The 27,527-nt window shown below is 43.4% G+C and overlaps 1 protein-coding gene across 1 annotated transcript; it reads left to right on the top strand.

Moving 5' to 3' along the window:
- The first annotated feature begins 338 nt into the window (after window positions 1-338).
- Window positions 339-27,425, top strand: pbk (PDZ binding kinase). Its single transcript, XM_038799610.1, has 8 exons — window positions 339-423; window positions 2,806-2,914; window positions 5,996-6,095; window positions 9,614-9,756; window positions 13,431-13,600; window positions 22,421-22,550; window positions 26,242-26,403; window positions 26,836-27,425. Exons 2-8 carry the CDS (start codon window positions 2,845-2,847, stop codon window positions 27,069-27,071), a joined length of 1,011 nt encoding a protein of 336 aa, XP_038655538.1. The 5' UTR covers window positions 339-423; window positions 2,806-2,844; the 3' UTR covers window positions 27,072-27,425.
- The last annotated feature ends 102 nt before the right edge of the window (window positions 27,426-27,527 follow it).

Below are 27,527 nucleotides of genomic sequence, written 5' to 3'. Positions count from 1 at the left end.
GTGCAAACTCCACAGTGACCCAGAGCCAGGATCGAACCTGGGACCTCGGCGCCGTGAGGCAGCAGTGCTAACCCACTGTGCCACCGTGCTGCCCCATACTACTACGTTAATAAATAAGTTCTGTTTGTCACTCGACTGACTCCTTTTTCCGGTTATTCAATCACCATCATTCCATGATGTTTACTCTGCTCCTCTTGTTTGTAAACATAAAGCTCTGTAATAGATGATATAACTGTCAACGAGAATGGAGTACACCAAAACCTGAAGCCCCTCCCTCCCGTCCCGCCCAACCTCTCTCTGCTGGGTGCTGGGGAGTTGCAGCAGCTACAAGTACACGCATGCGCAGTCACACCCGATCTCCAATTATCCCGTGGTGCACTCGGGAGTTTCAAACGGATTGAGCGCGAGAGCTGGTTGAACAGGGTAAGGAAGGCTGGCGCGCGGGTCCGGGTAACGGCCCATCGATTACCCCGGGGGGAGGGTAACGGTCCACCGATTACCCCGGGGGGAGGGTAACGGCCCATCGTTTACCTGGGGGGGGAGGGGGAGTTAAGGGCCGATCGTTAGGAGGGAGGGAGGGAGGGGAGGGGAGGGGAGGGGGGACGCTGTTCACTGTGTTCTCATTGATCCCTCGTTGGTTGCGGGTTTTCCCGGTTTCCAGGAGCCATCAATTGCGGATTGAGTAGAGCCGGCAGTGGGAGTAGAGCTCAGGTGGCCCGGGAGTACGGTCTGTCCGAGCCCAGGGACACAATCTCCCCAGCTCGGCTCTGCTCCAGTCCCTTCTATCGTTACTGAACAAAAACGGAACTAATTCTGGGCTGGGGTTGGATATCATAGAATTTACAGTGCAGAAGGAGGCCATTCGGCCCATCGAGTCTGCACTGGCTCTTGGAAAGAGCATCCTACCCAAGGTCAACACCTCCCCCTATCCCAGTAACCCCACCCAACACTAAGAGCAATTTAGCTTGGCCAATCCACCTAACCTGCACATCTTTGGACTGTGGGAGGAAACCGGAGCACCCGGAGGAAACCCACGCACACACGGGGAGGATGTGCAGACTCTGCACAGACAGTGACCCAAGCCGGGAACTGAACCTGGGACCCTGGAGCTGTGAAGCCATTGTGCTATCCACAATGCTACCATGCTGCCCTTGTGGGACCAGGCTCCCGACTACAGGGGAATCTAGCAAAGAAATCAAACACTGCTGACAGTCTCCGTCCTCTTGAATGGGTTTTATGAAATGAAAATCGCTTATTGTCACGAGTAGGCTTCAATGAAGTTACTGTGAAAAGCCCCTAGTCGCCACATTCCGGCACCTGTCCGGGGAGGCTGGTACGGGAATCGAACCATGCTGCTGGCCTGCTTGGTCTGCTTTAAAAGCCAGTGATTTAGCCTGGTGAGCTAAACCAGCCCCTCAAGAAACAACATCAAATACATTACAGATTCAAATTAGTTTTTTTTTTCTAACTTCACTAGCTTTCAGTCAGTTCTCTACATGGGCTTCTCAATCTCTGTTCCTGCACAGATCTTGGCTTCCCTCCGTTTAGAAAATGCTCCTGAGTCTGGTGGATTTTTCCTGGGTCCCAACCTCTCACTTTCTCGTGTTGAGTTTTATTAATCTACCACAATTTTGACCGCGCTACCCCAAAACTAGGCTGGGCGATCCCTGTCGGAACTTCTTTTGTACAATTGTCCTGCATTGGGAACCATCTGAAAATGTGGTTTAAATTACAAACTTCGAAGGGTTCACAGAGAGTGACACCAAGAATTACTACAAAAAAGAAGAATTAAAGACAGGCACTGAAGTAATTTAAGTTATTGGGCACGGAGTGGAGTAGGATGCTGATGGTCACTCTGAGGAAGTAGCAAATAAATGTCTCTTTGGTACTTCCAATTCCCAAGTTAAGTCTAGTAATAGAAGTATCTTTTTAAAAACGTGATAGTTGGTGACTGCTAATTAACTGCAATGGTTCAGAATGTGAACATAAAAAATGTGGAATCTCATCCCTTCAGGTGGTGAATTATTGGAGATTGTTTATCGGAACAAAAGGTGGGAAAAGGACATTTGACCTCGCCTGCTCTGCCACGCAAACCACCGTGACTGGTCTGATCATGGGCTCAACTCCACTTGCTTGTCTACTCCCAGATGACTTGACTCCTTTATTGTTCAAATCTGTGTCACTGCGGGGAGGTAGTGGCATTGTCACTGGACTAGAAATCCAGAGTACAGTCCGAGGTTCAAATCCCATCACTGCAGGTGGTGAAATTTGAATTCAGTAAAACTCTGGAATTAAAAAAAGTCTAGTGATGATCATGAAACCCATCTCGATTGTCATGAAACCCATCTGGTTCACTAATGTCCTTTAGGGAAGGAAACTTGTCCTTACCTGGTCTGGTCTAAATGTGACTAGACCCACAGCACTGGATTCTAAACTACCTCTCAAGGGCAATTAAGGATGCGCAATAAATGCTGGCACAGCCTACGACACCCACGTCCTATGAACAAATAATTTAAAAAACTTAGCCTTGAATTCTCCAGCCGCCAATTGTTCTCTGCGCTGGAAAATTCCAAATAATAATGGAACTGAGAGAAGAAATTCCTCCTCATTTTCATCTTATTTCGCAAACCTTTAAGTTTGGTCCCATTATTTATCAAGATCTCAGGTGCCATGTTGCTGTCACTGTCCTGTTTTCAGATAACATGGGACAAAAAGAATGTGTGCAGCATCAAATCAATATAGCAATACTCAAGTTATTAGAATGTTTTAAGTTTCTAAACTGTTACTAACTTTTTCTCTTTGCAGTTTTGAAAAGCATACGTTTGGTGAAGTATTTAATTTGAAATGCAAAGTATGGATGAAGCTTGCCCTTTCAAATCTCCTTGCCAACAGGAAAATAAAAAGAAACAGTTAGGTATGAATTGATTGAACTTTTGATTTTTGAGACAAATTTCCTCCCTAGTTCTGGAGACATTTTAAAAAATAAATTTAGAATACCCAATTCATTTTTTCCAATTAAGGGGCAATTTAGCGTGGCCAAACCAGCGAGCTTGCATATCTTTGGGTGTGGGGGCGAAACCCAAGCAAACACAGGGAGAATGTGCAAACTCCACATGGACAGTGACCCAGAGCCGGTATCAAACCTGGGACCTTGGTGCCGGGAGGCAGCTGTGCTAACCACTGTGCCGCCGTGCTGCTCCTTCTGGAGACATTTTAAGTATGGAAAATTAGATAGTATCTTGAAGTTCTGTCACCTGTGGCTCAGCACTCTTGCCTGAGATTAAGAAGGTTGTCGAGTTTCATTCTAGGCTACACTCGGTACTGCATTGTTTGAGGTGCCAACTTTTGTTGAGTGGCTAGAGCGATGCCCCATTTTATTTTGAAGGCAAGCAACGGTGTCAACCCTGCTCTAGAGGCCAATGTTTATCCCTTACTACCACAAAATGTTATCTGTTCATTATCATGTTGCTTATTTGTGGGAGCTTGCTGTGTGGAAATTGGCTACTATATGGTGACCACACTGAGAATGCCAATGCGCAGTAAAGTGACCTTGCGGTGAAAGGAAGTGCAAGATTTTTCTTTTTATAAGAGTAACTTTTGAGTTTGGAGTGAAAAAAAAAAGTGTCTTAATTTATTCAACGGATATGGGCTTTGGCTAGGCCAGCATTTGTTGCCCATCCTTAATGCGCTTGAGAAAGTGGTTTTAACTGCCTCTTGAACAGCTACGGGACATCCACAGTGCTGTTGGGAGGGTGTTCTGGGATTTTGACCCAGTAACTGAAGGAATGGTGATCTATTTTCGAGTCCGGATGATGAGTGGCTTGGAGGTGGTTTTCCAGGTGGTGGTGCTCCTATGTATCTTTATCCTTCTAAATAGTAGTTGTGGTGGTTTTAGAGGTGCTCTAATGTGCATTGGTAAGTATCTGCAGTGCATCTTGTTGATGGTGCACACTGCTGCTATTTTCTTTGTGTCGGTGGTGGAAGGGGTGAATGTTTGTGGATGGGATGCCAATCAAGTGGGCTGCTTTGTCCTAGATGGTGTCAAGCTTCTTGAGTGTTGTTGGAGCTGCATTCAACCCGGCAACGGGAGAGTATTCCATCACACTCCTGAATTGTGCCTTGTAGACTGGCTATGGGGAGTCTGGAGGTGAGTTACCTGCCACAGACAGGGTTGTCTTATGAGTAAAGGTTGAAGAGGTTAGGTTTGTATCCACTAGAGTTTAGAAGAGTAATAGGCTACACGATGGAAACCTTTAAGATCCTGCAGGGTATTGATAGGGTGGATTTGGAAAGGATGTTTCCCCTTGCCGAAGAATCTAGAACACGAGATCACTTTAAAAATAAGGGTCGCTCATTCAGACAGATGATAATTTTTTTTCTCTTGAGCTTCGTGAGTCAGATCATAGAATTTACAGTGACATTTGGCCCATTTGAGTCTGCACCGGTCCTTGGAAAGAGTACCTTACCCAAGACCACACCTTCACCCTATCTCCGTAACCCAGTAACCCCACCTAACCTTTTGGACACTAAGGGCAATTTAGCATGTCCAATCCACCTAAACTGTACATCTTTGGACTGTGGGAGGAAACCGGAGAACCTGGAGGAAACCCATGAAGCACAGGTAGAACGTGCAGGCCCTATCCCAGTAACCCCACCTCACCTTTTTCTTTGCACACTAAGGGCAACTTAGCATGGCCAATCCAGCTAAACTGCACATCTTTGGACTATGGGAGGAAACCCACGGAGAGAATGTGCAGACTCCGCGCAGACAGTGATCCAAGCCGGGAATCGAGCCTGGAACTGAGGCAACTGCTAACCACTGTGCTACCGTGCTGCCCGTCTTTGAAACACTCTTCCTCCGAATGCAGTTGAAGCAGAGTCTTTGAATATTTTTAAGACTGAGCCAGATGGATTCATGATTAACATGGGATGAAAGGTTATTGCGGGTATGCAGCAATGTGGGGTCGAAGTTACAATTAGATCGCCATGATCTTATTGAATGGTGGAGCAGGTTTGAGTGGCCAAATGGCTAACTCCTTCTAATTTGTATTTTGTATGTATGTTCATAGGATTCCTAACCTTTGACCTGCTCTAGTATTTATATTGCTAGTCCAGTTGAGTTTCTGGTCAACAGTAGGATGTTGAGAGTGAGGGTTTCTTTGATGGTAATGCCTTTGAATGTCATGGGGCAATGGTTAGATTATTTCTTGCTGGATTTGGTCATTGCCTGGCACATCTGTGGCAGGAATGTTACATGCCACTTGTCAGTCCAAGCATGAGTATTGCCTCGGTCTTGCTGCATTTGGATACTGACTGCATCAGTATCCGGGGAGTCGCGAATGGTGCTGAACATTGGCTTTTAATGGAAGGAGGTCAATGATGAAGCAGCTGAACATGGTTGGACCTTGGCCAATAACCTGAGGAACTCCTGCAGTGATATCCTGGAGTTGAGATCATTGACATCCAACAACCACAACCATACTCTTTTGTGCTAAGCATGACTCCAGCCTGAGGAGAGTTTCCCTCTGATTCCCGTTGGCTTCGGTTTTGCTAGAGCTCCTTGATGTCATACTTGACCAAATGGGACCTTGCTGTCAAGGGCAATCACTCTCACCTCGCCAAATAACTGCACAAGTTTTAGTTTTTACACCAGTGTGGCTTAAACATACTCTTGTGTTAAAACTGTTGTCTTATTAAGTAGAGAAATATTTGTGATTATTTGTCATCTAGCGAAATGCTGTTTTCAGTACAGTTATGGTGTTTTAGTACATCTATAGAAATTTACTAGTCATTGCTTTCAAAATCTATATTGAACTACCCATGGATCACTGCTGCTTTGTTTGTTACAATCAAGTATTCTGTACGCATGCAATTAAATCTGCCCTTTGTGTTGTGCTGCACAACTTTGCACAATTAATTTGATTATAAGGTCTTGGATATACACAAATGAAGTACAGGGTATATATTTTATAATCTAAATTTTAACTATCGACAGGTTCTTGGAATGAGAATCATACTACTTTGGTCCTTCCTGCTTCTCCCTTCATGAAGAAACTAGGCTATGGTACGGGAGTTAATGTTTACCTCATGAAAAGGTTAGTAATTGAAAAGTGTTTGGTAATCTCTTAAACTCCATAGGATGATTCCTCGTGATTTCAGTCTTGAGGAACAAAGGGACAATAATTGTCCAAATGCATGTTAATTACTTCTACATCAATGGTATGAATATTACAGTTGTACAATAGAGTCATACAACCTGGTTACTTGTTGACTCAAGGTGATCAAACTTGGTTGTTGTAGTTCTGTCATATGATACCCAAATGTATATTAAATGGAGTTCCTCCTCGTGGAACTTCCAAACTTGACAGATTGGCTGTGTTGGTGATTTAACTGTTAAGCAGTCAATATTACAAATTGAATAGCAGTGAGTATTACAAATTGAACAGAATGTTCTCGGCAACTTGGGTACCTCCATTATTGTCACTAGCCAATACTTGATATGGCATATGGCTAGTGTTCTGGCAGATCTCTGATAATTCAAATTCTGATAATCACTTTGAGGTGTGATTAACTTTAGGACTCAAACAAATTATTATTTTTTTTAAATTTGGAGTACCCAATTCTTATTCTTGTATTTATTTTATTGTCACTTATACCGAGGTACAGTGGAAAGTATTGTTCTGCATTCAGTCCAGACAGATAATTCCATACATGAAATAAAAAAGTGTCTCCGTAAAGACGCAGTGTAAATACATAGACACAGGCATCGGTGAAGCATACAGGAATGCGGTGCCACTCGGATGACATGTGAGGAGATCAGATCAGTCCATAAGGGGATCATTCAGCAGGCTGGTAACAGCAGGGAAGAAGCTGGTTTTGAATCTGCTGGTGCGTGTTCTCAGACTTTTGTATCTTTTTTAATAATTTAGCGCATCCAATTTTATTTTGCAATTAAGGAGCAATTTAGTATGGCCAATCCACCAACTCTGCACATCTTTTGGGTTGTCGGGGTGAGACCCCATTTATGCAGACATGGGGAGGATGTGCAAACACCACACGAACAATGACCCAGGGTTGGGAACGAATCTGAGAATTCGGCGCCATGAGGCAGCCATGCTAATCATGGCGCCATCATGCTTACCAAAGACTTTTGTATCTTATGCCCGATGGGAAGAAGTTGGAAGAGTGAATAACCTGGGTGGGAGAGGTCTTTGATTATGCTGTCCACTTTCCCAAGGCAGCGGCGTGTGTAGACAGAATTAGTAGGGGGGGGGGTTCGCGTGATAGACTGGGCTGTGTTCATGACTCTGTAGTTTCTTACGGTCTTGGGCTGAGCAGTTGCTATACTAGGTTGTGATGCAGCCAGATGGGATGCTTTCTATGGTGCATCTGTAAAAATTGGTAAGAGTCAATGTGGCATGCTGAATTTCCTTAGTTTCCTGAGAAAGTACAATCCCATCCTTGCCATGATGTGGTGCCCAGAACTCCTCACAGTGCTCTAGCTGTGTCCTCACCAAAGTTCTACACAACTCCAACATGACCTCCCTGCTTTTGTAATTAATGACTTGATTGACAACGGCAAGTGTCCAATGTGCCTTTTTCACCACCCTATTAACCTGCCGATCTGCCTCTGGAGATCTGGACAAACATGCCACGGTCCCTTTGTTCCTCAGAACTAGGTGTCATGCCATTCATTGAATACTTCCTTGCCAAATTACTCCTTCCAAAGTTTATCACCTCACATTTTTGGGGTTAATTTCCATTTGACCATCCAGTCTATGTCTTCCTGTAACCCAAGACACTCCACCTCACTGTTAACCTGTCAACCTTTGTGTCATCCGCAAATGTACTGATCCTACCTCCCCATTAGTCACCTATGTTGTTTATATAAATGACGAATTATAGGGGACCCAGCACAGATCCCTCTTGTTGGACACTGGTTTCCAGTCACTGAAGGAGCCTTCTATCTCCTACAACCAAACCAATTCTGAATCTTTCTTATCAATTCACCCTGTATCGCATTTGCCTTTATATGTCTCTCATCGTATCCTGAATATCTCTGGTCATCCATGGTCCTCTGGCTTTTAACTTGTTCCTATCAATCTAGGGGGAACATGTTGGGCCTGTACACTCTCCCCATTTCCCTTTTGAAAACTCCCACTGCTCTTCTGTGGATTTCCCGACAAGTAGCTCTTCCCACTCTACTGTGGTCAGATCCTGCCTTAATTTACTAAAATCCACTCTCCGTCAAGTAATCTTATTCTATGCCAATTTTCACATTACCTTTGAGTAATTTCCTAATTTGGTGCCTAGCTCGTCGTACTGACTATGCAGAAGCACCTTATTCATCCTATCTGGGATGTTGGTACCTACATGGGCTATGACCACTCGATCCTCCCCCTCCTATTGCAAGTTGCTCTCCAGTTCTGAGAAATGTCCCAACCCCTGACACCGGACAGGCAACGTAGCCGTCTGCACTCTTGCTCCTTGCTGCAGGGAACCGTTTTAATCTTCCTTACTATATTGTCCCCTTCTACCACTACTTTCTTTTGTGTACCACAGTGCCATGGTAAGTCAGCTCATCCACCCTGCAGCTTCTACTCATACAAACAAGCTGAAAGTATCTCAAACCTGTTGGACATTCTGAGGCTGACACTCTGCACTGCTGTCTTTTGGTCCCCTTGGCTGCCTCAGCTGCAGTCAGACCATCCGGTTCCTAACTGCCATCCAAATCAGAAGACCCTATTCTAAGGGATGTAACTGCTTTCTGATACAAAGCATCCAAGTAACTCGCTCTCCCTGATGTGTTGCAGTGGTCTACAGATTAGCCTCCAGCTCAATGACTGAGCCCAAGCTTCTCAAGCTGTAGACACTTACTGCAGGTGCACATGCCCTGGATAACACAGCTTCCACATGCTGCAGGCATGACGCATCACTTGTCCTACCTTATGTCTTTGAATTAATTAATTAAATTTTCCCGATTTTATTTTTATATATTTATTAAACATTACAAAGTCCTCTCCTATTTTAAAGGTTAGGAATAGAATATACCATGACCATTTACCAGATACTCACCAAACAGCTCCACTATAGAAGCGCAAGACCAGGGTGAAAAAGTTAGAAAAAGCAAAGGAGTATCTTCCTCCCCTTCTCACCAAACTCCATCAACTCACCAAACTCTTTCATTCGGTTGAAGTTGCACTCCAGTGCTCATTGCACTGAAAATGTTTGAATTTTTATGTTCAAATCAAAGGGACTAGCTGAGCCCAAATACAGCAAAGACCCGTTCAAGTCGGTTTCTTTAACTATTTCAGCTGCTGCCGGCGGATAGCTTGTCTCTCTGTTTAGGCCTTGGATGAAACTTAACATGTAACTGCAAGTATTGTTTAAATTTTAAATACAAACAATATTAGATTTTTACAATTAGAAGTCACACTCCAGAGCTAAGAGGCTTGAAAAATTTTACAATATCACATGAAAAAACAAAATTTGTGCCTACCCACTTGCAGTTGACAATAAGCAATTATTATTGTGGCTGAATTTGAGTAAGAAATGGAATATAAAATAATGATAATCGTGGTCGTATTATTTTCAAAATCTATTTTGTGTTTAGATCCCCCACAGGTAAATCATGTTCTCCATGGGCTGTAAAAAAGATTAATGCTAAATGTAATGTGAGACAGCAAAGTGTTTATCTGAAGCGACTTCAGGAAGAAGCCATACGCCTGAAAGATATTGAGCATCCAAATATTGTCGGTAGGTATATTTATATGCTTAATTGTTGAAAAATCAGAGAAAGAACTTGACTAAATGGTTTACTCCCCCCAAGAAAGTGAACCTTTATTCACGAACATCAGTACTGTAAAAGGTTTCTTGCAAATATATGAAATTATATGTATATATGAATTGTATGGTTCCAATTAGTAATGCAAATGTACCTGAATTTGCACTATTCTGTCAGTGAAGCACAAAATCTCAAACAACAAGTTCATACTTGTGACAATAAAAGGTTATTATTAAGTTGTAGTAACCCAGCTATATCAAACAGCATTAACATTACTAAATCCATATTGGTTACCACTTAAGTTTTTCTGACAATTTTCACCCGTGTGAAGTGTTTCTACATCTGTGTTATTTGAATTACCATCAAAAAGTACAGTATAGTATGCTGACAATTTATTTTGGATCAACCATAAATTGGGGATCCAGTTTGCTCAGTCAGGATTTACAGACTCCATATTACTACTTGATAGAAAGTAGAGAATAGCTTTTTACCCAACTAGTGATTAGGCTCTGGAATGCACTACCGTAGAATGTGGTGGATGCACTTACGGCTTTCGAAAGAATTGGTTCATTATCTGAAATGGAAAAATTTGCAGGACCATGGACAGGATGGATAGGGAGCAACTGTTCACATAAGTTGAAGGGTCAGTTATAAGGTGACAGAAGTTCAAGGTGAGGGGCAGGTGATTTAGGGGAGATTTGAGGAAAACCGGTTTTTATCCTGAGTGTGGTGACTGCCTGGAATGCACTGCCTGTGAGGGTAGTAGAGGTAGGTTGCCTCGCATCCTTTTCAAAAGTACCTGGAAGAGCACTTGGCACGCCATAACATTCAAAGCTATGGACCAAGTGCTGGGAAATGGGATTAGGAAGGTAGGTCAGGTGTTTTTCATGTGTGGAACAGACTTGATGGGCTGAAGGGCCTCTTCACTATTATTCTGAGGAACATTAGATGCATTGCCGTTGCAGAGAGCTGGCACAAACACAATGGGCTAAATGGACTCCTGTGCTATAACCATTCGATCATTCTAGCTCTGCCAGTTTTTGTTTTCTTCTGGTAATTATGCAATTCTCTTTAAAAAGTCATGATTGAATCTGCTTCCACCATACTGTCATAACTATTACTTAATGTGTTTGGGATTTTTCTGGCTGTTGAGTCTGCCTATATGTGACAGTAACAGCACTTGAAAAGCACAATGCGTGGTACCTTTTTTGATGTTCTAAGCTGCTAAGTAAGTTCAGGCATTAGTCCTTTCTGGTACCTTTTTGAATTGACATTTCCATGCCTTGTTTTGAAACATCTCCATTTTTTTAGCAATGGGCAGGGATAGGTATATACCGCAAGGCAAGAATTATAGCTGGGGGAAAGGCAATTATGATGCTATTCGGCAAGATTTAGGATGTATAGGATGGGGAAGGAAACTGCAGGGGATGGGTACAATCGAAATGTGGAGCTTTTTCAAGGAACAGCTACTGCGAGTCCTTGATAAGTACGTACCTGTCAGGCAGGGAGGAAGTTGTCGAGCAAGGGAACCGTGGTTTACTAAGGAAGTTGAAGCACTTGTCAAGAGGAAGAAGAAGGCTTATGTTAGGATGAGACATGAAGGCTCAGTTAGGGCACTTGAGAGTTACAAGTTAGCCAGGAAGGACCTAAAGGGAGAGTTAAGAAGAGCGAGGAGAGGACACGAAAAGTCGTTGGCGGATAGGATCAAGGAAAACCCTAAGGCTTTCTATAGGTATATCAGGAACAAAAGAATGACTAGAGTAAGATTAGGGCCAATCAAGGATAGTAGTGGAAAGTTGTGTGTGGAATCAGAGGAGATAGGGGAAGCGTTAAATGGATATTTTTCATCAGTGTTTACACTGGAGAAAGACAATGTTGTTGAGGAGAATACTCTGGTTCAGTCGACCAGGCTAGATGGAATTGAGGTTCAAAAGGAGGAGGTGTTCTCAATTTTGGAAAATGTCAAAATAGATAAGTCCCCTGGCCAGATGGGATTTATTCTAGGATTCTCTGGGAAGCCAGGGAGGAGATTGCAGAGCCTTTGTCCTTGATCTTTATGTCATCTTTGTCGACAGGAATAGTGCCAGGAGACTGGAGTATAGCAAATGTTGTCCCCTTGTTCAAGAAGGGGAGTAGAGACAACCCTGGTAATTATAGACCTGTGAGCCTTACTTCGGTTGTGGGTAAAATGTTGGAAAAGGTTATAAGAGATAGGGTTTATAATCATCTTGAAAAGAACAAGCTGATTAGCGATAGTCAACATGGTTTTGTGAAGGGTAGGTCATGCCTCACAAACCTTATTGAGTTTTTTGAGAAGATGACCAAACAGGTGGATGAGGGTAAAGCGGTTGATGTGGTGTATATGGATTTCAGTAAGGCGTTTGATAAGGTTCCCCACGGTAGGCTATTGCAGAAAATAAGGAAGTATGGGATTGAAGGTGATTTAGCGGTTTGGATCAGTAATTGGCTAGCTGAAAGAAGACAGAGGGTGGTGGTTGATGGCAAATGTTCATCCTGGAGTTCAGTTACTAGTGGTGTACCGCAAGGATCTGTTTTGGGGCCACTGCTGTTTGTCATTTTTATAAATGACCTGGAAGAGGGTGTAGAAGGATGGGTTAGTAAATTTGCAGATGACATGAAGGTCGGTGGAGTTGTGGATAGTGCTGAAGGATGTTATAGGATACAGAGGGACATAGATAAGCTGCAGAGCTGGGCTGAGAGGTGGCAGATGGAGTTTAATGCGGAAAAGTGTGAGGTGGTTCACTTTGGAAGGAGTAACAGGAATGCAGAGTACTGGGCTAATGGCAAGATGCTTGGTAGTGTAGATGAACAGAGAGATCTCGGCATCCAGGTACATAAATCCCTGAAAGTTGCCACCCAGGTTAATAGGGCTGTTAAGAAGGCATATGGTGTGCTAGCCTTTATCAGTGGGCGGATTGAGTTTCGGAGCCACAAGGTCATGCTGTAGCTGTACATAACTCTGATGCGGCCGCTCCTGGAGTACTGCGTGCAGTTCTGGTCACCACATTATAGGAAGGATGTGGAAGCTTTGGAAAGGGTTCAGAGGAGATTTACTAGGATGTTGCCTGGTATGGAGGGAAGGTCTTACGAGGAAAGGCTCAGGGACTTGAGGTTGTTTTCATTAGAGGAGAAGGCTGAGAGGTGACTTAATAGAGACATATAAGATAGTCAGAGGGTTAGATAGGGTGGACAGTGAGAGTCTTTTTCCTCGGATGGTGAAGACCAACACGAGGGGACATAGCTTTAAATTGAGGGGTGGTAGATATAGGACAGGTGTCAGAGGCAGTTTCTTTACTCAGTGTAGTAGGGATGTGGAACGCCCTGCCTGCAACAGTAGTAGACTCGCCAACTTTAAGGGCATTTAAGTGGTCACTGGATAGACATATGGATGAAAATGGAATAGTGTATGTCAGATAGGCTTCAGATGGTTTCACAGGTCGGCGCAACATCGAGGGCCGAAGGGCCTGTACTGCGCTGTAATGTTCTATCTTGGTTATAACAAAAAACTATTGTGCATAATTATAGATATAAACTTTGAAGTTTCACTTTTTATGAACTTCGTCCAGAAGAAACTCTCGCAATTTTAACATTCTTCTCTTTATATTTTCCCTGGAAATTTGTCTAGGATACAGAGCTTTTGTTAAAACAAATGATGGGACTCCGTGTCTGGCTATGGAGTTTGGAGGAGAGAAGTCTCTGAATGATCTGATAGAAGAAAGGAATGAAAATGTCAAAGGACCTTTTCCTGCTTCTACCATCCTTAAAGTAGCTTTGCATGTGGCTAATGGATTGAAGGTAGTTTTTTAAAATATTCATTCATGGGTATTGCTGGCAAATGCCAGCATTTATTTTCCCATCCCCAACTTTCCTGGAGAAGCTGGTGGCGAATTGCCTTTTTGAACTACTGCAGTCATGTGATACAAGTACAACAACGGTGCTGTTAGGAAGGGAGTTCCAAGATTTTGACCCAGTGATAGTAAAAGACCATTGATAATTTTTTCAAGTCAGGATGTTAAGGGACTTGGAGGACAATTTGAAGACTGTGTCCCTGTAATAGAATCATAGAATTTACAGTGCAGAGCACTACAGTACATTGCCAGTTGTCCTTGTTCTAGATGGTTGAGGTTGCAGGTTTGGAATATGGTGTTGAAGTAGCCTTGGTGAGTGCTGCAACATATCTTGTAGAGGGTAGACAATGAAACTAGAGTAAGCCTGCGTCAGAGGGAAGTGAATGTTTATGGTAGTGGTAGAGTGCCAATCCAACGAGCTGTTTTATCCTGGATGGTGTTGAACTTATTGAATGTTGGAGTTGTATTCGTTGAGGCAAGTGAAGAGTATGAATCATATTCTTTTTTTAAATTTAGAGTACCCAATAATTTTTTTCCAATTAAGGGGCAATTTAGCATGGCTAACACCTGCCCTGCAAATCTTGTGGGGACAAAACCCACACAAACACGGGGAGAATGCAAACTCTACACGGACAGTGACCCAGAGCTGGGATCGAACCTGGGACCTTGGTGCTGTGAGGCAGCAATGCTAACTACTGCGCCACCGTGCTGCCCTTATGAATCATATTCTTGACTTGTGGACAGGCTTTGGGGATTTGGGTGAGAGATCTGGCACATAGAACATTGAACAGTACAGCACAGAACAGGCCCTCGATGTTGTGCCGAGCAATGCTCACCCTACTCAAACCCACGTATCCACCCTATACCCGTAACCCAACAACCCCCCCCCCCCCCCCCCCCCCCCCCCCCCCTAACCTTATTTTTTAGGACACTACGGGCAATTTAGCATGGCCAATCCACCTAACCCGCACATCTTTGGATGTCTCGACCTACACTTGTAACCACAGTATGAAATGGATAGACCAGGTACGTTTGGGGAACGCACCAAGAATGTTAATAGTGGGGGGGGGGGGGGTTCAGTGATGTTGTCAAACATCCAAAAAAAAGGTTAGATTTTCTCTCTTTAATGTAGTCATTGCCTAGCACTTGTATGGTATGGATATTATTTTCCAATCATTAGCCCAAGCTTGAATGTTGTCCAGGTCTTTGCTGCATGTAAGTATGGAGCGCCTTGGATCTGAGGAGATGCGATTGGAACTGAACATTACAATAATCAATGGATACCGTCACTTTGACCTTATCCATAGAATCCCTACAGTGCAAAAGGAGGCCATTCGGCCCATCAAGCCCACACCAACCCTCTGAAAGAGCACCCTGCCTCGGCCCATTCCCCGCCCTCTCCCTGTAACCCTAGCTTTCCTGCGCATCCTTGGGCACCAAGGGGTAATGGAAAAATGGCCAAATTGGTTGGGCCTAGCACACTGCCCTGAGGATCTACTGCAGCAGCGATGTCTTGGGACTGAGATGATTGACCTTTAATGACGGCTAGCCTCTTTCTTCCTGTTAGGGATGACTGCAGTCGGTGGAGCTATTTTATTTTTATTTTTTATTTTATTTTTTTTTCTCCCCTTCTCTGCCCGGTTCAATTAATTTTAAAAAAAATTTAGAGTACCCAATTCTTTTTTTTCCCCCCAATTAAGGGGAACATTTAGAGTGGCTGATTCACCTACCCTGCGCATCTTTTTGGGTTGTGGAGGTGAGACCCACGCAGACACTGGGAGGATGTGCAAACTCCACATGAACAGTGACCCGGCGGCCGGAATCGAACCTGGGTCCTTGACGTTATGAGGCAGCAGTGCTTTTTAAAAATAAATTTAGTGTACCCAATTAATTTTTTCCAATCAAGGAGCAATTTAGCATGGCCAATCCGCCTAACCTGCGCATCTTTGGGTTGTGGGGGTGAAAGCCACGCAAACACTGGGAGAATGTGCAAACTCCAGCAGTGCTAACTGCTGCACCACTTTGCTGCCCTCCGGTTCAATTTTATGACCACTTTTACTAGGGCTTATTGAACCATGCTTTGTCAAATACTGTCAAAACTCTCACCCATCTCTAGCATAGTGATTAAGTTGCTTGATTATTTCAAATTGAATCATAGAAACTGGCCAATCTTGGGCACCAGGTTTTAGAAAGCATGAAATGGCCTTAAAGGGTGTAGAGATTTATTAGAATGGTACAAAGGATGAAAAATAATTCACTTGCATTGGGTAATTTTCCTTATAGCAGAGTTGATTAAGCGGAAATATTCAAAAATGAATTTTTGGTTCTGGTGGCAGACAATTGGAAAGCAGAAAATAGACATGATGCAGCAGGGAAGGCGATGACAGATGAAAAATCTAAAACAGGGGGCCAATTTTAGGGCTGAATTTAGGATGGAGATGAAGAGAAATTTCTTCACTCAGTTGTAAATCTTTGGAATTCTCTATCGCAGGCTGTTGTGGATGCTCCATCGTTGAATCAATTTATGATTGATATGTTTTGCACTGAGTAAGACTAACGTGCTCAACTGCAGGCAGCAATGTACAAAATGCTCAGAACTTGCAATATACTACAACTGTGATAGGCATATTATTGATGTTACAGGGGGTCTGAGGGCATGGGGTGTAGTTGAAACAGAACATCAACCATGGTCACGATGCACTGGGCTCAATGGGTCATATGCTCTAGGACTCCTATTACTTGTTCTTGTGAAAACATTCGGCCTAATGTGCATTTGCCAGCTCTTTAAAAGACCTATGAAATTAGCTCTTTGGATTTTGTACTCCCCCACCCTGCCTCAAACCTATTTTGCCATTCAATAAGATCATGAGGCGTAACTCCATATACTTACCTTTTTCCCCCCCACATCCCTTCACTCCTTTGGTTCCTACCTTTTCTCTAGAGCGCCACAATTTTATTTCCTATTCAAGTAATTAGCCAGTTTTGAAAGTTATATTTCAATCTGCTTTCACTATTCTTTTAGAACATAAAACGATACAGTGCAGTACAGGCCCTTCGGCCCACGATGTTGCACCGACATGGGAAGTCAAAAACTAAAGGCCATCTAACCTACACTATGCCATTATCATCCATATGCTTATCCAATAAACTTTTAAATGCCCTCAATGTTGGCGAGTTCACTACTGTTGCAGGTAGGGCATTCCGCGGCCTCACCACTCTTTGCGTAAAAAACCTACCTCTGACGTCTGTCCTATATCTATTACCCCTCAATTTAAGGCTATGTCCCCTCGTGCTAGCCACCTCCATCCGCGGGAGAAGGCTCTCACTGTCCACCCTATCTAACCCTCTGATCATTTTGTATGCCTCTATTAAGTCACCTCTTAACCTTCTCTCTTATAACGAGAACAACCTCAAGTCCATCAGCCTTTCCTCATAAGATTTTCCCTCCATACCAGGCAACATCCTGGTAAATCTCCTCTGCACCCGTTCCAAAGCTTCCACGTCCTTCCTATAATGAGGCGACCAGAACTGTATGCAATACTCCAAATACGGCCGTACCAGAGTTTTGTACAGCTGCAACATGACCTCATGGCTCCGGAACTCAATCCCTCTACCAATAAAGGCCAACACACCATAGGCCTTCTTCACAACCCTATCAACCTGGGTGGCAACTTTCAGGGATCTATGTACATGGACACCGAGATCCCTCTGCTCATCCACACTACCAAGAATTTTACCATTAGCCAAATATTCCGCATTCCTGTTTTTCTTTCCAAAGTGAATCACCTCACACTTCTCTACATTAAACTCCATTTGCCACCTCTCAGCCCAGCTCTGCAGCTTATCTATGTCCCTCTGTAACCTGCAACATCCTTCCACACTGTCTACAACCCCACCGACTTTAGTGTCGTTTGCAAATTTACTCACCCAACCTTCTGTGCCCTCCTCTAGGTCATTTATAAAAATGACAAACAGCAACGGCCCCGGAACAGATCCTTGTACGCCACTCTTAACTGAACTCCATTCTGACCATTTGCCATCAACCACCACCCTCTGTCTTCTTTCAACTAGCCAATTTCTGATCCACATCTCTAAATCACCCTCAATCCTCAGCCTCCGTATTTTCTGCAATAGCCGACCGTGGGGAACCTTATCAAACGCTTTACTGAAATCCATATACACCACATCAACTGCTCTACCCTCGTCTACCTGTTCAGTCGCCTTCTCAAAGAACTCGATAAGGTTTGTGAGGCATGACCTACCCTTCACAAAACCATGCTGACTACCCCTAATCATATTATTCCTATCTAGATGATTATAAATCGTATCTCTTATAATCCTCTCCAAGACTTTACCCACAACAGACGTGAGGCTCACCGGCCTATAGTTACCGGGGTTATCTCTACTCCCCTTCTTGAACAAAGGGACCACATTTGCTACCCTCCAGTCCTCTGGCACTATTCCTGTAGCCAATGATGATGTAGCCAATCAAAGCCAAAGGCTCAGCAATCTCTTCCCTGGCTTCCCAGAGAATCCTAGGATAAATCCCATCAGGCCCCGGGGACTTATCTATTTTCACCTTGTCCAGAATTGCCAACACTTCTTCCCTACGCACCTCAATGCCATCTATTCTAATAGCCTGGGTCTCAGCATTCTCCTCCACAACATTATCTTTTTCCTGAGTGAATACTGACGAAAAGTATTCATTTAGTATCTCGCTTATCTCCTCAGCCTCCACACACAACTTCCCACCACTGTCCTTGACTGGTCCTACTCTTACCCTAGTCATTCTTTTATTCCTGACATACCTATAGAAAGCTTTTGGGTTTTCCTTGATCCTACCTGCCAAAGACTTCTCATGTCCTCTCCTTGCTCGTCTTAGCTCTCTCTTTAGATCCTTCCTCGCTTCCCTGTAACTATCAAGCGCCCCAACTGAAACTTCACGCCTCATCTTCACATAGGCCTCCTTCTTCCTCTTAACAAGAGATTCCACTTCTTTGGTAAACCACGGTTCCCTCGCTCTACCCCTTCCTCCCTGCCTGACTGGTACGTACTTATCAAGAACACGCAATAGCTGTTCCTTGAACAAGCTCCACATATCCAGTGTGCCCAACCCTTGCAGCCTACTTCTCCAACCTACACATCCTAAGTCATGTCTAATGGCATCATAATTGCCCTTCCCCCAGCTATAACTCTTGCCCAGCGGGGTATACTTATCCCTTTCCATCACTAACGTAAAGGTCACCGAATTGTGGTCACTGTTTCCAAAGTGCTCACCTACCTCCAGATCTAACACCTGGCCTGGTTCATTATCCAAAACCAAATCCAATGTGGCCTCTCCTCTTGTTGGCCTGTCAACATAGAACAGTACAGCACAGAACAGGCCCTTCGGCCCTCAATGTTGTGCCGAGCCATGATCACCCTACTCAAACCCACGTATCCACCCTATACCCGTAACCCAACAACCCCCCCCTTAACCTTACTTTTATTAGGACACTACGGGCAATTTAGCATGGCCAATCCACCTACCCCGCACATCTTTGGACTGTGGGAGGAAACCGGAGCACCCGGAGGAAACCCACGCACACAGGGGGAGGACGTGCAGACTCCGCACAGACAGTGACCCAGCCAGGAATCGAACCTGGGACCCTGGAGCTGTGAAGCATTTATGCTAACCACCATGCTACCCTGCTGCCCCATATTGTGTCAGGAAATTCTCCTGCACACATTGTACAAAGAACGACCCATCTAATGTACTCAAACTATATCTTTTCCAGTCAATATTTGGAAAGTTAAAGTCTCCCATAACAACTACCCTGTTACTTTCGCTCTTTTCCAGAATCACCTTCGCCATCCTTTCCTCTACACACCTAGAACTATTAGGTGGCCTATAGAAAACTCCCAACAGGGTGAACTCTCCTTTCCTGTTTCTAACCTCAGCCCATACTACCTCGGAAGAAGAGTCTCCATCTAGCATCCTTTCCGCCACCATAATACTGTCCTTGACTAGCAGCGCCACACCTCCCCCTCTTTTGCCCCCTTCTCTGAGCTTACTAAAACACCTAAACCCCGGAACCTGCAACAACCATTCCTGTCCCTGCTCTATCCATGTCTCTGAAATGGCCATAACATCAAAGTCCCAGGTACCAACCCATGCTGCCAGTTCCCCTACCTTATTTCGTATACTCCTGGCATTGAAGTAGACACACTTCAAACCACCTACCTGAACACTGGCATCCTCCTGCGAAGTCAAATCTGTGCTCCTGACCTCTATACTCTCAATCTCCCGTACCCCAAAACTACAATCCAGGTGCCCATGCCCCTGCTGAATTAGTTTAAACCCCCCCAAAGAGCACTAACAAATCTCCCCCCCCCCCCAAGGATATTGGTGCCCCTCAGGTTCAGATGTAGACCATCCTGTCTATAGAGGTCCCACCTTCCCCAGAAAGAGCCCCAGTTATCCAGAAATCTGAATCCCTCCCGCCTGCCTTTTGGGCAGTGCATTCCAGATTACACCACTTCTCACTCATGTCACCAGTTACTTTAAATGTGTATCTTCTAGTTATTGATCCTCTGCCGCCAAAAACATTTTCTCCTCAATCACTATCAAAATAATTCAGGATTTTTGAACACCTCCACTTTAATATTTCTGCTCAAAGCAGAACAACCTCAAATGAACTCTTTCTATACCCTCTGAGGCCTTGACATGCTTCCTAAATTGTGGTGTCCAATATACACAATTTCCTTGCTTTTGTCCTCATGCCTCCATAAAGCCAAGGATCCATATGGTTTTTGGCAGCCACGTCAACATGGCTTGCTGCCACAATGATTTGTGTATGTGTTTCCCCCGTTTAAAATTATAAAATGAGTTTTTATGTTGCCTCGCCTCGAGCTTCCTATTTAAAATTAATGACTTTACACTTCTCCGGATTAAGTTTTATCTGCAAGGTATTTGGCCATTTCACTAGTTTCCCAATGTTCTCCTGAAGCCTGTCCTATCCTTCTCACTGTTTGCATATCATCTGCCACTTTAAAATTATGCCTTGTATATTTTAAAGTTCAGTTCATTAATATATAATCAAAAAGAGCATTGGCCCCAATGCCACCTATGAGTATTTTCCTTCAGTCAAAACTACGGTCATTGCTACTCTGCTTTCAGCAACTTAGCTAATTTTGTTTGTATCCGTAGAGCCACTACCCCAATATTTCCATGGTTTCAATTTTGCTATTCTGTGTTAAGTCCATATGCACATCAACTGCATTGAAGGCACAATTTGTATTTATATAGCACCTTCAATATATAATAATGTCTCACAATGTTTGTTTGTATTTCATTTTTTCCCAAATGTGGGCTTCGCTGGCTGGGCCAGCATTTGTTTCTTATCCCCAATTGCCCTTGAGACGGTGGTGGTGAGCTGCCTTGCACCGCTGCAGTCCATGGGTGTAGGTACACTCGCTGTGCTACTAGGGAGGGAGTTCCAGGGTTTTGAACCAGCAACAGTGAAGGAATGGTGATTGACTTGGAGGGAAACTCCTGTGGATCTGCTGCCCTTGTCCTTCCAGATGGTAGTGGGTTTGGAAGATGCTGCCTAGGGAAACTTGCGGAGTTCCTGCAGTGCATGTTGTACATGGTACACACGAATGCCACTGTTTGTCAGTGGTGGAAGGAGTGAATGTTTGTGGAGTGTCAATCAAGCAGGCTGTTTTGTCCTGGATGGTGTTGAGCTTCTTGAGCGTTGGTAGAGTCGCACTCATCCAGGCAAGTGGGGAATATTCCATTATGCTCCTGACTTGTGCCTTGTAGATGGTGGACAGGTTTTGGGGAGTCAGTAGGAGAGTTGTTCGCCACAGGATTCCTAGCCTCTGATCTACTCTTGTAGCCTCAGTATTTTCTGGCTAATCAGTTTGGTTTCTGGTCAATGGTAACCCCCAGGATGTCGATAGTGGAGGATCGGTGATGGTAATGCCATTGAATATTAAGGGGTGATAGTTTGATTCTCTCTTATTGGAGATGGTCGTTGCCTGGAACTTGCCACCTGTCAGTCCAAGCCTGGATATTGTTCAGGTCAAGCGCATTTCCATATGGACGGCTTCAGTCTCTGGGGGTCGTGAATGGTCCAATCATCAGTGAACATCCCACATCTGACCTTGTATTGGAAGGAAGGCCATTGACGAAGCAGCTGAAGATGGTTGGGCCTAGGACACTACCATGAGAAACTCTTGCTGTGATGTCCCAAGGCTGAGATGACTGACCCATCATTTTCTCTTACTGATTTGCCTTGCCCCTGATGCCGTGATATGCTTTGCTAATGTTTTGGTTGTTGTCAAACCACTTGGGTACCACTGATAAATTCTATATTTTTAATTACTAGAAATAGACTTCCCCAAAGATTGATTCCACTACGTTTTACTGCTACTGTGCATTAAACTCAAGTGGTCAAGTACCTATGCTGCTCTGAACTACACCGAAGGGTAAATGAGGTTAACGTGCAATCATTCTTTTCCAATTAATCTGTTGCAAGTTCTTTAGAAAGCCAATGAGATTGGGAAATTGGCATATTAAGATTTTTAAAAGAATAAACTATGGTGTATCCATTTAAATGAAATTGGAGCAGCTAGAATGGAATGTTCTCAATCTGGGCCTGTTGTTATTGTCCCAGGAACATTTTGGTTAAATACTGGATTTGTTCACTGATAGTTGATTACATTTTTGTAGAATCATGGCACTTGAGCATTTAAATATTTATTTATTTTTTGAAACTTTCAGTATCTGCACAATGAGAAGAGACTCTTGCATGGAGACATCAAATCTTGCAATATCGTGGTTAAAGAAGATTTCAAGACCATTAAGATCTGTGATGTGGGTGTGTCACTCAAATTAGATGAGAACATGCAAGGTACGTGAACAGTTCGTTTGCTTTTATGATTCTTTAGGAGTTTTTTAAAAATAAATTTAGAGTACCCAATTTTTTGTTCAAATTAAGGGATGATTTAGCATGGCCAATCCACCTACCCTGCACAGCTTTGTATTTTCGATTGTGGGGGGTGAGACCCACATAGACACGGGGAGAATGTAAAAAAACTCCACACGGACGGTGACCCATGGCCGGGATTGAAACCGGGTTCTCTGCATCGTGAGACAGCAGTGCTAACCACTGCGCTATTGTGCTGCCTTCGATTCATTAGGAGTGCAGGCTGTTGGTAAATGTGATATTGAGTAGTGGTCGACATCTTGAAAATGTGTTGTGCTACATTGAAAAATGTGTGCATCAAAAATGAGTGGCAATTCTTCAATTATGGAATGGATTCTCTATTTTGGAGACCATGTTCTCCCTCTGGAGCTGGATCACTTCTCGTTTGTCCTGGCGCTAACAGCAGCACCCAGAGGCGAGTCACTCTCCCCAGCCATAAACGTTTATGCCTCGCGGGAGCACAAGGGATTCCGTTCTGAATCCCACTATCGGGCTGACGTTTTGAGCAGGTGGCTCAACAGAGAGATCCGGCGACTAGTGCCACCCCCCCTTTCCCTTGCTGACAAGTGGGTGGATATCCCTGTACCGTGGCAATTGCTGGGTTCTCCTATTTCCCACCCACCAGGGACCGCACTGCCGTGTTTTGAACCTAACTGCAATGTTAATAAGCATCTAGGAGTTGAGTACTTCACTTTCTCTTTTCCTCTGCACAAAGCACTTAACTTATTTTGATCTGGTCAGCAGCTGTCAATCATAGCTAGGTATTTATAAATATTGCTGTTCAGATTCACAGCAGGGTACCTGAGATGCATTCAAGCATGAAAGTGGAAATGAAAATAAACAATCCAGATATCTGGCTGTCTGCAAGCTATTATGTTTTTAGTTACAGTCTGCTGAAAGATATTTCTTTGAAAGTCAGTAGAAGCCTTGCAAATCAAAGGATCTGAGGGGGTTTAAAGTCTTGTAATGGGGTTTGACTTTCTTAACAGCTGCTGCTTTCTAGACTTGTCTGAGACAGCAGGCATAAAGGACATGTGAGTGAAAAAGCAGTGATTGTTGCACTGTTTCTGCCTGGACTGTTCTTTAGCTTCCAGGCAGGGGTGACTGATATGAGGGGGGGGGGGGGGGGGGGGTTGGGAAGGATTTGCGTTGTGGGGAGAAGAGGACCCTCCAATGGACTTTGAAGGCACCTACCTTAAATGCTTTTCCCCTTGACCCACTGCGTCAGAACCACACTGGCAAATATTTCCGTGGATCCTGGCCGAGAGGGCTGGAGATTCATGAAGGTGTGGAGAATCCGGTGTCCAGCCTGTCAAATGACCCATTTGCATCTTCCAGTTTGCAGCAAGTGTAAACCTCTGGCACCGCCAGCGGGGGACGGAGCATCGAAAAGGGGTGCCTTCCCCCCCCCCCCCCCCCCCCCCATATCTTAAATGCTCTCAACACAATTGCGCATTTTATGAAACCATTGTATGTGCATATTTGCACATATATTTAAACCATTTTGACTGTATGGTGCTTGCAGGAGCAGTGCGCTGATGTATCTGAGTTATATTAAGTTGCTGCTTTTATTCAACTCTGAAATTACTTTGTTTCCTTGGCTCATACCAGTAAAAACAAATGTGGATTTGAGGAATCTTGAAAAACTTTATACTTGTTGGAGTCATACCGAGCACATGGTTGTTGGAGATCAACCATCTTCAGCAATTCATCAATAATGTTTCCTCCAGCATAACGATTAATGTTCAGAAACATTTGCGGTGACTCGGCACGGAAGCAGTCCCTGCCCATATGCAGCAAGATCTGTACAAGTTTAGGCTTGGGCTGATGAGTGGCAAGAAACATTCATGGCAGACAAGTGCCTGGCAATGATAATCTCTATATCAAAATAGAATCTAACCATCTCCCCATGACATTCAATAGTCTTGCCATCTCTGAATCCCCCACTATCAAAATCCTGGGGGGTGTTACTATTGACCAGAAATAGTACTTGGCCAGTCATATAAATACTGTGGCTATGAGCACGTCAGAGGCTAGGAATTCTGCAGTGAACCCCCCCCCCCCCCCCGATTCCCCAAAGCACGTTGACCATCTTAGGGCACAAGTCAGGAGAGTGATGGAATACTCTTTCCTGGGTGACTGCAGCTCCCGACAACACTCGAGGAGCTTGGTACCATCCAGGGTAAAGCACCCCGTCCATTATCTTAAACATTTACCCCTTCCACCAATGTACAGTAGCAGCACTGTACTATCTACAAGATGCACATCAGTAATTCATCAAGGTTCACAGTGGCAGCAGTGTATACCATCTATAAGATCCATAGCAGCAACTGACATTCCAAGTACCACATAATGGTGACAGTTTCAAGTCAGAATTCTTTCACTGTCACGGGATCAAAATCCTGGAAAGCAGTGGGTGTATCTACACCACATAAACTGCAGCAGTCCAAGGTTCACCAACATCTTCTCAAGGGCAATTAGGGATGGAATGGCTTTGCCAATGGTGTCTCCATCTGTGAATGAAAAGAAAAATTTCTAGAAATATTTACAAGAGATTTTTCAAACATTAATGTAAATTGAAAAGAAAAATCAGTTGATATGTTGTAGATTGTAACTTTCATGTTTAACATCGATGGCATTTGAATCCTGTCTGAATCTGAGAAAACCTCTGTTATGTGTACAGCCTTTTAATTTATTTTTCTTAAGTCTTAAGAATAAAACCCATGGGGCCAATAAAAAGTTGTAGAGGTTTAACATCTTTTGTGAGTGTTAGTTATCAGCAGGATTCCTGAAGCCGGAATAGTTTTGAACATAATTTTGCTCATCTGTTACCACTGGTTTCGAACTACATTTACTTAGTAGAAAGGAATGTTTGGACATCTGCTAATGTTTTAATTCTGCAGGGTGTTTATTTTATTAGCTGGCTTAAAGACAAATGCATATCCAGTTTACAGTTCACCTAAAAGTGGCTGTGTACTAAAATGTTGTATTTACTCCTAAAAGACATAGGAGCAGAATTAGGCCACTTGGCCCATCGAGTCTGCTCTGCCATTCAATCATGGCTGATATTTTCTCATCCCCATTCTCCTGCCTTCTCCCTCGAACCCCTGATCATAAGATGTAATACACTGGAAGTAAATTTGAATCCATTTGGACTAACATTCTTCCCAGATTTGACCTTTGCCTCTAGCGTGTAGTAGTACCCTTTTTTTAATTAGCTTTTTTTCCCCTACCTTGCATTTCCGTGGCTTTATATTTAACGAGGTCCTTCCCATGTGAAACTTTGTCAAAGGATCCCTGGAAGGTTGCTCAGTTAGTGTGTCAGTAGTTCTTTTTTTTTTGGTATTGTTTCAATGTAAATGTATTTTAATTAGCTGTGTTACAGGACTATCAGACTGTACTTGGATAAAGAATTACATGCAGAAAATTAACCATTTCCTTTTTAGACACCTACCGATCTGTGCCCTTCTAGTGTATCTTGTATGTTAGATGGTATACAGTTTGTTTCACTTTGACATTTTAGGTACAAAGATTGGAATCTCAGGCATTTAAATGCTAACCATTTCAAGTTAGACTTGAGTGTCAATGTTCTGACTGTACTACAATTGCTTTATAGTAAGTGATCCCCAAGCAATATACATTGGGACTGAGCCATGGAAACCAAAAGAGGCTCTGGAGGAAAATGGCATAATTACAGACAAGTCAGACATTTTCGCCTATGGCCTGACATTGTGGGAAATGATGACCCTTTCTATGCCTCATGTAAATATTTCTGACGGTAAGCTTATATTTGTGCCTTGAAGATCTGTCTGTTTTTTCATACAATTAAGCAAATGACAATTTAATGTTGTGAACTACCAGGCGTGAAGGCCAGACGATATGTGAATATATTCAAATAGGGATCCTGCCTTTTAAAGTTTGGATTCCCATTACGTCATTGGTGGGGCAGGTGTAATAGATTGGGGAAATCCTACTGACGTAAAAGCTGTTTTGGGACTCTCCCGCTATTCTTCATCCCATCTGCCGTTCCTGCCGACTACCTCCCTATGCTTGCCTTTTCTATTTAAAGATATGTAGTACAGAACATCTTAATCAGATTAAGCTCATTATACTCTATTAATTTTGAAAACACCAGTGCCTATAGAAATACCCATGGATAATTAAGTGCTGTGAATAAATACTTAAGTTTAATTTTGTATATCTGCTGTAGACTCTCTTGATAGTTTGGATGATGATGAAGACAGTTTTGATGAGGATGCTTATTATGCAGCTTTGGGAACAAGACCTGCACTCAATGTGGAAGAACTAGATGATTCCTACAGCAAGGCTATTGAGCTGTTCCTTGTTTGTACAAATGAAGATCCTAAAAAGCGTCCCTCTGCTGCACAGATAGTGGAGGAATTGGAGACAGCAGCCGAATTGGAGACAGCAGCCACAAATAAATGAAAGTTCATTGTATTGTTTTTTTGGTTCCGCCCCTGGCGTTCTGTTAAATTGTATGTACATTATACTAACCAGCTATTAAATTTTAATGTTTTCTTAAGTTGATTATTAATTGATAAAATGAGCATTACTGTGTTACATTATTTACAAACTGACCTATTCAAGTAGTCTTTTCGGTCCACAAACCGGTTCAAGGTGATTGAGGTGCTCTGTAGTATATGGGCTTAGCTAGGACTTTATAGAACTTTTTTTGTTGTTGAGGTGCTGTCCAAATAACTGTACAATATCTTAAAATCAATATTATATTATGCAAGTATTATCACATGCTCTTAATATTAAACCAGATTCAGTCAATAAGCTGTGATTTCAAGATGTAGTTATTTTCATTCTTCCAAGGTTTTTTGTGCAAGTTCAAAAATTAACCTGCATTGTTGTGTTTAGTAATTTCCTTTTAACATT

This window comes from Scyliorhinus canicula, chromosome 6 (assembly GCF_902713615.1).
Source record: "Scyliorhinus canicula chromosome 6, sScyCan1.1, whole genome shotgun sequence".
NCBI classification, from domain to species: Eukaryota; Metazoa; Chordata; class Chondrichthyes; order Carcharhiniformes; family Scyliorhinidae; genus Scyliorhinus; species Scyliorhinus canicula.
This window is presented reverse-complemented; position numbering and strand designations above follow the sequence as displayed.